The 12,121-nt window shown below is 38.3% G+C and overlaps 1 protein-coding gene across 1 annotated transcript in view; it reads right to left on the bottom strand.

The window, feature by feature from the left end:
- The window catches only part of CDX1 (caudal type homeobox 1), a 57,559-nt gene extending 46,609 nt beyond the window's left edge, over positions 1-10,950 (bottom strand). The window contains exon 1 of the mRNA XM_063928630.1: positions 10,518-10,950. Within this exon, the coding sequence (XP_063784700.1) occupies positions 10,518-10,950 (433 nt within the window). The remainder of the gene's footprint in view (positions 1-10,517) is intronic.
- Between the last annotated feature and the right edge of the window lie 1,171 nt (positions 10,951-12,121).

Here is a 12,121-nt window from a genome sequence, read left to right as displayed (position 1 = left end):
AAAAAAGGCGCTCGTAACATTTTGATTTCTCCAAAGAGAGTCACTTACAGATTCAACCATTAACCTGTCCCTCGTGACCTTTATAACCTGAGCACGTTGCTAGCTAGCACTCATGTAAAGCTCTATAATACAGGATATTTGCATAGGTGTGAACAGACTTGCTCCTAATTCTATCTTGCAATACTCTTATGTAGCTTCAGATGTATCTATGAAAGGGGGGATATTGTGTCAAAATGGTATTTCGAATTCGGGGAAAACTCTTTGCATAAAAACACCAGAAGAAAAGAATAAAAATATTGCGCACCAATTTTAGTAACATGATCAGTTCAAAAAGATTCCTCTCCATAAAACCAAAGCGATCATTTCAAAAAAGGAAAAACAAACCAAAGAAAAACATTCACAATGTGCCATTTGCAACTTGTTGGAACATTGTATCTAGTGGCAAATCTTGACCAACATAAGAGATTAAATGTAAACTATTTAAAAGATTAAGGGGTATATTTACTAAGTGATGGATTTTCAAAACCCACAATTTTTGCACATTTTGCCACCTGCCATATTTAAAAGGGGCACTGATAGCAGTCATTTAATCATGAAAAATAATACCAAAAATAAAATAGGAAAATGCTGACCAGACCTTGTTTGACACTACAAAGCTAATGTTAACGACTCTCTAGAACAATAGCTGTATAGAATGAAAAAGGGTTAATCTATTGCCTGCTTTCAAATGCAGCCCAGGCACCCTTTGAACTGCAATTTGCAAAACATGCTTATTTGGTTTTTCATGTGGATTCACTTCCACTTTCTTTAAGGAGGGAAACCAGTTACAGTCTTACCTTGTCCGCGTTCCTCACCCTTGTACTTGCTGGGGCTCAATATAAGATTCTCTATGAGACAACAGAAACTAGGTATAATAACCAGATACTGGATCCTGACAGCTTAGAATGCGGTTCTACAATTATATACATATTATATATATTATATATACAGTATTCACGCATATGCAAGATGTGACAGCCCAAATAACATGTAATATGATAACTGAAGACATTATGGTTTTTCCTTCTATATGAGCTTCAGGATTACAAACAAACAAAGTTTGTCACTGCAAAATACATTTTCCTCCAAAATTCAATATTTCGTTTTAGGTGGAATTTAATGGCAAAGCGTTCTACAAAGGTTACATATCTGGTGCCTGGAGGTCAAAATATACTGTGGTACCCTGATATCTTCTGCAAGATGCTGTTGACATATCCACTCCCATGTGTAGCATATTGTTGATGGACTACACCAGTGCTTCTCAATCTAGTCCTTGGGACACACTAGCAGTGCATGTTTTCCAGATCTCCTTGCTGGAGTCCAAGTGTATCCTTTGAAGACTGACATATTTTAAAAGGTAAACAGATGGTTCTAATTATTCCACTTGTGATTATTTGAGGAGACCTGGAAAACATGCACTGTTAGGAGCTAATTATTTTCGCCAGAATCCTCCTAGAGCCTTTATCTCGCAGCTTGTTTCATAAGTCCCTTCTTGTGTTCTCAGGACTGGATTTAAGGAGCCCTGGTCTACACAATGTTTGTCCGAAATAAGACCAGGTCAGCAGGTGCCAAGAGAGAGTGGCAGACACTCCTGGACTCTTCACGCTTCTGCCATTCCAGCCTTTTACCAGCCAAGCAGCACATAATCCACTGACATTTGTGAATTAGAATCAGAATCAGCTTTATTGGCCAGGTGTACTCACGTACACTAGGAATTCTTTGTGGTACAATGCATCGCCAAGCAGCAACATGAAGGAGGAAAAACGTAGCATACATTACAAACATTACACATATGAGTTCATACTGCACATATGCAACTGTACAGTAGACATATTATACATTTAAGACTAAAAACGAAGGCTGTTTGGCAGAGCAGCACCGAGGCAGCCATCCGCGGCGCCAACTAGAACTCACACAATGCACATAATACAGAAGATTTAAGCATTACATCAAAAGATAAACCATACAGACAAAGACACAGAAAGAATAATGCATGATTGGTGTAGGCATTTTGGGTAATAACCTCCAGGGGTTGTGTATTCCACCCTCACAAGGCACCAGGTGCGGCAGCCATCTTAGGCGTACTGCGTAGGATTACCCAGGGTGGAATAGTCCACCCCTAGAAGAGAACACAAAATGGGGAGATTGCAGAGTCCTTAAGTTCAGAGTAGGGTTCCAATAAAAACATCAGGTCCACGCATTTTTCATCCCATCCACAAGCGCACCAGATAAGGCAGCCATGTTGGGCGCACTACAAAGGTTACACAGTGGGAGATGAGCCATACAGGGGCCAAATGCATGTATGGGAGAACTGACACGTGTGTAGGAGTATGCTATACCCTGCATGGAAAGATCCAAATGAAGCACACCTTTTTGTGGCCATAAAGGTCTAGGCAAGAAGAACTGATTCAGCCGCACAGGTGGCATGTGCGCAATTGTCTAATGCTGGCCGCACATACTGCCATATTGCAGCTAACATTGTAACGTGACTGCCCTGCAATCACTCACAATGCCATTCAGTTCAGCATTAGCCAAATATAAGACAAAATGATCTTAGATATTAGAGTATTATTATTATTAGCATTAGCATTTATTTATATGGCGTCACAAGGGCTGCACAAAGCCTTACAAAGTACATAAACAAAAGCAGTGTAAACATACCAAGAGAAAAGTGCAATAGGCTCACAGTACAAAACATAGCAGAACATGGGATCCACACTAAATAATCATTACTGCACATGCAGGGATAACACCCAGAGAAGCAGTGACGGCTGAACCCAAAGGGAGAGTAGAGGACGGTATAAGTGAAGGAAGGATAAGCACATGAGAAAAGAGGGCCCTGCTCGTAAGAGCTTACAATCTATAGGGGAGTGGTAGTCTATCTCAGAGTAGTGTACTGGATCATATACATTAGTCTGATTACTGTTTATTATCATTTACTAATACAAATATGTTTCAATCTATATACAGGTTGAGTATCCCATATCCAAATATTCCGAAATACGGAATATTCCGAAATACGGACTTTTTTGAGTGAGATTGAGATAGTGAAACCTTTGTTTTCTGATGGCTAAATGTACACAAACTTTGTTTAATACACAAAGTTATTAAAAATATTGTATTAAATGATCTTCAGGCTGTGTGTATAAGGTGTATATGAAACATAAATGAATTGTGTGAATGTATACACACTTTGTTTAATGCACAAAGTTATAAAAAATATTGGTTAAAATGACCTTCAGGCTGAGTGTATAAGGTGTATATGTAACATAAATGCATTCTGTGCTTAGATTTAGGTCCCATCACCATGATATCTCATTATGGTATCTAATTATTCCAAAATACGTAAAAATCCCATATCCAAAATACCTCTGGTCCCAAGCATTTTGGATAAGGGAGACTCAACCTGTAGTATATTTTCCAATCAGGCATGCCGATTTTATAATTTGCCCCCCTGCATTTACTGTATCTTCTTGATCTCTACAAATACTGCACCTCTCATGGAATAGTTTTGGGCCCAGTTCTTTAGGGGGTACAGTCAAATGTTAGGGCACGTGGACACACCTCCAGTGTGAATTTTGTATCACTGGAAGGGGGATACCCTGCCATCTCGGGGGCATGACTGCACTTCATTGCAAGCTGTCCTTTCCAAACTGCCCTTACCACCCGCCAAAAATCTCTGCATGCCAAGTGTGTTATCTAGCAGTATGGAAGATGGATGAATGCCTTTGGATAATAACCTTAATAATAATAAAATACATATCACTAAGATCAACAGCATTGTCAGTGTTTCCTCTAAGCTGGGCGGCTTGGGAATGAGTTATTATAATGAGAACTCTACCCTACAGGTGGGTATTGAGAATCCAATGCTCAATGTAAGGGCCTGATCACAGTTGGTGCAAATAAAAAAAAATAGAGCAAACAAGGAGCAATTTGCTCCTGAGACAAACCATGTTGCAATACAAACAGGCTGCAAATTCATTTTTTTTTTTTTTTTTTTTGCATGCATGCAGGGAAAATACTGACTGCTTTTACAAGGAGCGACACCAACATTTAGAATTAAGCTAGCTAGGACATGCCCATACTAAGGGCCTAATTTAAGGTTGATTGCAAAATAACATTTCCGTCTAATGGGCAAAACCATGTGCAGTGCAGGTGGGGCAGATGTAACATTTGCAGAGAGAGTTAGATTTGGGTGGGGTGTGTTCAAACTGAAATCTAAATTGCAGTGTAAAAATAAAGCAGCCAGTATTTACCCTGCACAGAAACAATATAACCCACCCAAATCTAACTCTCTAATACCACTTTCACATTGCACAAATAAACCGGTATCGACACGGCATATTGCCGTGTCGACACGGGTCAGTGTGCGATGTGAAAGCACTTTGCACTAATTAGCGGGTCGCCTGACCCGGTAATTCAACCCGGTAAAAAAGAAGGGTTATTACCGGGTTGAATACCGGGTCAGGCGCAGTGTGAATGGGAGCCGCGTCGATGCGACACGGCTCCCATTCACAGCATAGGGAGAGGCGGCGCAGGAGATGAGCTTATCTCCCAGCGCCGCCTCCACCCCCGCCCCTGCTGCTGCTGCACCCCCCCCCCCCCCCCCCCCCACTGCTATGGCAACCGACCCGGTATATTTTCGGGTCGGAAAGCCAGCAAAGCAGAGCAAATGCCGGATCCCACCCAGTAAGGACACGTTTCTCGGGCATTTGCGATCTGAAAGCGGTATAACTCTCTCTGTACGTTATATCTGATCCCCCCCCACCCCCACCCTGCAGTGCACATGGTTTTGTCGATTAGAGGAAAAACATTTTTGCAATCTACCTAGAATTAGGCCCTAAATCTAAATCTCTGCACATTTTATATTTATATTTCCCCATCTGCAGTGTAGCATGGTTATGCCAAGATGCAAATTGCTCCTTTATTTTAATTTGCTTCTAACCCTGAATCAGGCGCAAATGCTCCTAGTTTAAAGCTAAACGTAATACCAGCTAGAAGGTGGAAATTTGCACTATGGCTAAACCATATTGATCTGCAGGAGGCACAAATGCAAAATGTACAGGTAGCTTAAGACTTAAGGGGGGTACACACGGAGAGATCCGTGCTTAAAATCTAAGCAATCTTGCTAGATTGCTTAGATTTTAAGCACGGATCTGCCGTGTGTATGCCCTCCAGCGATAGCGATGCGCGGCCCCGCGCATCGCTATCGCCGATGCTAGATTGAGCTGCATGCAGGCTCAATCTAGCGGGTCGCTCACTTCACCGTTGTGTGAAGTGAGCGGCCCCCCGTCGGCTTTCCCCCTCGCTCAGCACATCGCGCTGTGCTGAGCGGGGTGAGAGATGTGTGCTGAGCGGTCTGTGTTAAGATCGCTCAGCACACATCTCTCCCGTGAGTACCCCCCTTTAGGACAGGGACGTATCCTAACTCATTGCTAAATCGCATTGTTAAAATTAAGCTGCCCAATGTTTAAGTAGTACAAGCAAGTGTGAGGTGTGTGATCATTAGTCCTGGATGTGAGCACAAGTCACCGCCTGCATTTGCAATCTGGTTTGCCAAGGTACGAATGTACACCCATTCTATTTATTAAGGTGGATTTCAATTAAAAGTGTAGAATTGAGCCAGTGGAGAAGTTGCCCATGGCAACCAATCAGCACTGATTTAACATTTATAATTTGCATACTATAAAAGAATACAGAGAAGCTGGTTGGTTGCCATGGGCAACTTCTCCACTGGCTCACTTGTCCCCCATAATCTCCGTCCACTTTATCTCTTTCCAAGGCGTATTACATAGACCCCATAGGGGTTATTAAATTGGCTACATGTTTTTATACAGGCAATGGATAAAAGCGATATATGAAAGAAATCACCTCATTATTATGTGAATACTTTTTTGTTTGGTTCTCAACATTTTTAAATCACAGTTTTAATTTGTTTTTAAAGATAACAGTACTGAAGATATGTGACAACTTTGTTGAAATAAAATAAATCATTTCAAATAAATATAATTTAAAGAAAAAAATTATTAGTGTGAATATTGTAGATGGAACTCCGTCAGTGACAGGATGACAGCTTATGATAGAACTATCCAGACTCTTTTTCAAGCTTTACAGAATTGTCATCATAAATGCATTTTCTGCCTTTGTGTGATAGTGTTTTTATATTTTAGTGGAAGGAGAAAAAGTAGCAGCCAATCAGCTCCTAACTGTTATTTTTCAAACACAGCCTGTGGCATAGCAGTTAGGAGCTGATTGGCTGGTACTTTTTCTCCGTCCACTTTACCTCTATTCAAGACTTAGTAAATAGACCCCTTTGTATATTGACCGTAAATGACATAATAATGGAGCTTAGGCGCACAGAAAAACCTTGAATAGTCATATGGTTGGAAGACGAATATTAACATACAGAGCAAATGTTTTTCTCCCTGCTGCAATATAAGTCTTTTAATTATAAGAGTTATTACAATATTTATATGATCTGTGTATATCAAATAGAGATGAAGATTCATGTAACAAACAATTCACAGCTCATTTAGTCCCCCATACAGCAATGGTTCTTTGTGTGACTGCAGGTGATCCCAGATGTACAAGTACTTGGTTGAATAGGAAATACGTAAATGTCTGCGTTTAGTGGTAAACCCAGGTAATGTAGTAAATATTTATAAAATACAAGCATGAATGTTCTTCACCTGCCCATGTCCAATCTATAAGGGGTAATGTACTATTGTACATTCTATATATATATTAGAGGTCATTCCTTTGCATTATAAAGCACAAATCGACAGGCAAAGTTTTTTTTTCTAAATACAGGTCATGAAAATCGTAAATGAATTCTAATGCCCGTAATAGAGAACTGTAGTGGGTATTTATTTAATTACTGATAATACACAAATGTTATCCACACAAAACCACACACACAGAGAATAGCAATGCAGCACGCTGACACACATTCATATTATAGCATAACTAGAACTTTATATTTATATAACGCCAGAACATTCTGCAGTGCTGTACAATTGGGACATACAGTAGAGTAGAAATATACGCTGCAACCAAACAAACACTGACACTCATTGCCACATACATGTGAGGTCACATAACCATTTTTACACAGGAATTATAAATTGTTTATTTTTAGTTTTTTTTTATGATAGATAGATAGATAGATAGATAGATAGATAGATAGATAGATAGATAGATAGATAGATAGATAGATAGATCTAGACATAAAATGATGCATCTGTACAAGACTTTCTTCAGAGAATTTTTTGATCCCTGGATAAAGTTTTGTATTGAACACTGAAATGTTGCAATTAGAATTTGTGCTTTTGTGAGTTCCATCATTCTATTATATTATACATTTTGTTGTGCTGGCTATGACCATAAAGTGTAATTGCCGGATTTCATAAAACATATTCTTTAATCCTGTTTTTGGATGCCACATTACAGCCAGGATTGCAAATTATGATAGTATTTAGATGGTGAAACCATTGTTCAATAAAAGTATTGAGAGATTACACCGACCAGACTCAATTTCTTAATTCGATTTTATTCCTGGCACTTCAAACAATTGCTTTTGAAACTTTTTTTCTTCCTTTAAATGACTTTTGTTTACAAAACTATTGTTGTCCCCCACCTCAAACTGTAGGGTCTCTCAGTGTCAAGACACAATGCGGTTAAAGCCACACTGACACATATATATTATCTATAAATTGCATTCAACGAGCAATATCAATACTAAGCATTGTGGTTATATCATTTGTGGATTTCATAATTAAGATCCCGGTATTAGATTTATACTGCACACTTCTTTATACTAAAGACTAAAGATTGCAAGCTCTAAAGATCGTTATAATATACATATATCACCAAGTCCCAATGTATTGGAACAATTACTATGTTTAAAAAGAAGACATGAGCGTATATCTAAATGTTACATTCAACAAGGAACAAGGAAATTGAAAGTGAAAACACCATTAAACAACAAAAGCAAATATTTTAATTGACCTTGCTAAGTATAAAGGCTTAATTAAGTGTAATAACGCGTAAATTAATGACTGGATATATTTTCTGCTAAGACCATTTCTATTTTAGGATGTTTTTTTTTTATATATATTTTTTTAACTAGATAAAAATAGCCAATGAATTAGGCCTATAAAACGGATAATAAAAAATTACAAGGAACATGGCAAACAAGATCCAAACTGTGTGTCGTTCCTATGTAAGCAAGTGTTTGACCAAACTACTTTATTATTTATTTATTTATTAACAGTTTCTTATATAGCGCAGCAAATTCCGTTGCGCTTTTAGGATTTGATTTGACAGATTGTATAATACTTGGGAACTGATTTCACCAGTCGGAAAACCCTGGTTCGTGACGGATACTCTTCTAACTTGAGTTTTAGTAGGAGGGTGATTCTTAGTAATTTAGTTTGCTTCACCAGACCTTCTCCTTTTTTTCTTTTTTTATAGGATGGGGCGGGAGGGATTTGGGATTTTATATATTGGTAATCGTTATATTTTACCCTGATTGTGTATATGATCAGCTGGCTCGTCATTAATGCCACGATTTCTAGCCTATATGGTCTTGATTCTCTCTTCTTCATTATACGTCATTTGTAATACTGCTTATATTTTCTGTTTCATGCTTCTGTGTACAAAAAAAAGGGGGGGGGGGGGGCAATCTTCCCTTTCTACATTTTGTGCCAAATGAGATATCTGTATTTACTGATTGCCATGCTCAATTAAAGCAAAAAATAAATCATTATAGCGCCACGGACAATGTGGTAACTCAGTGCCGATTTCCTCCCAAAATCGAAAGACGAGTGACATTTTGTTTGCATTCAACAGTTGGACTAAATTGGCCCCGTTGCTGCATGGTCGTGCGCCCAAAATAGGGGAATTAGACTGTACGCTCCATTCCGACAGAGACGGGCTAGTATAAATAAAATTTTCTGATTGTCCAGTGTTGTGTAATTTGTGTTGTATTAAATAAAATAACATAATATAATAATAATAATAATAATAATGTATATAAGTCTGAGAGCAGGCCCTTATGACTCTGACAGTTATTACGCTATTTTGTTTTATTTTGTTACAATGTTTCTTCCTAATATTGTAAAGTGCTACTGAATATAAACTTAATATAATATAATATAATATAATATAATATAAAGTAGTTACTGCCAGGGTACACCACTGTCAGATTTCACTCTCTCAATAATAAACCTGATTTTCTTTAGCATACCTGAGTAATAGTTGAGGATTACTTTACTATACTATTGCTTTTTATATATTTTTTTTTATCTTGCAACATATTTTGTGTGTTGCGCATCTGTGTGTACACATATAAACCATAAATACAACATAACCTAGAGAATGCACCATACACATTATAAACAGAGGCTGAAGTTCATATTTGCTGACAGAAGCGCTCAGGTACGCTGAGATAATATATATCCTGCAGAAAAACTGAGCAACAGTGCAAAGATGGTAACTTTGGCTTGTTATAATAAAGCTGCCTTTGTTATTTGTTAACAATTACATATCTATAGCGCCAGAATATTCTGTTACGCTTAACAGTTGTGAATAAATAAGTAATAAAACAGACAAACCGGAAAGATTTTCATGTTATGTGAAAGAATATTAAACCCCAGCGGGATAAGATTTACCAACTTAGACTAGGGAAAGCTGTGGCTAGCCAGTTGCTGTGGAACTGTAAGTACCAGCATGCCATACTCAAATTATATTATCTGGCCACAGGCCGGGATGATCTGCTGGGACTTGTAGTTTTAGAGACACACGTTGTCTAAATGCAGCTGAGAGGACACATTGTGCCACTAACTACTGAGTATTATCCAAACCTTATATTATTTCATAACAATAGCACATGCAATAATGCCGTCCTATTTACATTACTGGCCCAATTCTTCATCATTCTCATAGGTGTTATATTTCATTTTCCTCTATAACAAATTATTTTCTGCAACTAAAAAAATAATTATTTCTGCCAAACCAACAGTCCTCAAATATCTTACAGTGTTATATGTATCTGTAACCAATATATGGGATACTCTTGGCTGCAAGAATACTTATTATAAATAAGTTTGTATTTCCTAAAAACAGTAAGATTGGTCAATGGAATGTTTCTCCTATGTAACCATCATCTAGAATAATTCCAATAACAGTGTATTTTAATATAAAAATAGAATTGCAGTTTCTGATATAATAATGAACACACACACACACACACACACACACACACACACACACACACACACACATATAAATAGTAAATATATATATATATATATATAAAAATAAATCTATTATACATATATATATATATCTATATATAGCCATATATCTATCTATATATATCGAATATCTATCTATCTATATATATATATATATATATATATATTTTCGCGCCTTGCCAGATTTTTCCCACCAGCCATTCCGTATAGCAGTGTACTCACCACTGCTTGGGTTGCTAGGGGGAACGCCACTGCGCCTCATCCATTCATAGGGGTTGCGCCTTTGCGCATTGGGAGATAAAGGGGCCACTGAGCTGTTGATAGCCGGTGGCAGAAGCCCTGAGCCTGGAGGCTGTACAGGATTGAAGTCAGTTGGGCTGAACCCAATCTGTCCAGGGTTAGCTGAAGATGCTGCTGGACCTGGTCCATAGGAGTGCCAGTCTTCTCTGCTTGGTGCGTAAGGAGAGCTCCAAGTGCCCCCCGGCTGCCCATGGTGGGGATCACTGTTAATTCCAGGGACGTGATGATAGCTGGCAAAATCTGAATACTGTGGGGGTGCTGGAACATAATTTTGGGGGTTCAGGTTGAGACCAGGGTGCCTGACAGGGTTGGGGTACATGTTGTTGTCCTTATCCAAAAGATAGCCCACGTACATGTTTGCCAGTCAGTCCTGTGCACATACTGTGCCTGCCCGGCTGTCCTGAGTCCTGGAGGTTTCTTCAACTCTGTCCTACTTCTTCCTGGTTGACTGCTGTTCCCTTCACCTTCCTTGGCAGCTCACAAGCAATCACTATGATAGGCACCTCCCTGTCTAAGCCCTTTTATTGGGCAAGTAGGCATAGGATTTGCATTGAAAGGCAGCTTTGCATTTCAAAGGGACTCAAGTGCAAGAATCAAAGTGGAAGCCACTAGGTGAATTCAAATGGTACAAATTGCTTAACAGATAGCCCTGGTGTGTGTCCGTGTGTGTCTCCAAGGGAGGAAGAAAAAAAAAAAACCATCCCTGGGACAATACTATAAACTCAATTAACAAACCAAAGCACTTGTGCATTCAAGTCAAACACTAAAATGTTTTACTATGTTAAAGTTACAAACCTTCCAGTGCTCACATTGACAAGTTGTGTAAAGAGCAGGTGTATGTAGCCCAGGGAACACTACAACAGCCCCACACTGCCAGGGAAGCTGGGAACCGCTCAGAGCAACCACTGAAAAGAACCTTTAAATGCATATTTATACTGCCACATATTGAGAGTAGTCTTTATTAATTCTCTTATCTGACCTACGTCAGATCACCTTTGTACATTTATTTATTCTTACAATTGTAAGACGGTGCTCATTACTATACATACGCACCAGATTAGTGTTGTTTATGTTATCTGTCTTGTGTTTAAGTGGTCAAAGGTTATACTTATGTATGCCGGGTACTTTTAATTTAATATGGAAAAAACAATGTAAACTCAATTTACCTATTAATTAAATTTCCACATAAGATTAAGGCTCAAATGATGAGTGTGAATCTGGTTCACAACAAGCTGGGCCTGTATAATATTATTATTATACTTTTTGTTTTTTTATTATTATTATTATTATTATTATTATTACTATTATTATACCTTTTTTTATACATTATGGTATTTCTTTATATAGCGCCACTGAATTATGCATTGCTGTACAGAGAATATTTGTCACCCAACACCAGTCCCTACCCCATTGAGCTTACAGTCTAAATTCCCTCACACAAAAGCACACCAATATAACAGCCGGAATATCACGCAGGGCTTTACAGGGAATGTTTTTTGTTATTGTTTTTTATATAATATACATCA

This window comes from Pseudophryne corroboree, chromosome 6 (genome assembly GCF_028390025.1).
Source record: "Pseudophryne corroboree isolate aPseCor3 chromosome 6, aPseCor3.hap2, whole genome shotgun sequence".
Classification (NCBI taxonomy): Eukaryota; Metazoa; Chordata; class Amphibia; order Anura; family Myobatrachidae; genus Pseudophryne; species Pseudophryne corroboree.
The sequence above is the reverse complement of the archived record's forward strand: the minus strand, read 5'-3'. Positions and strand labels throughout refer to the sequence as shown.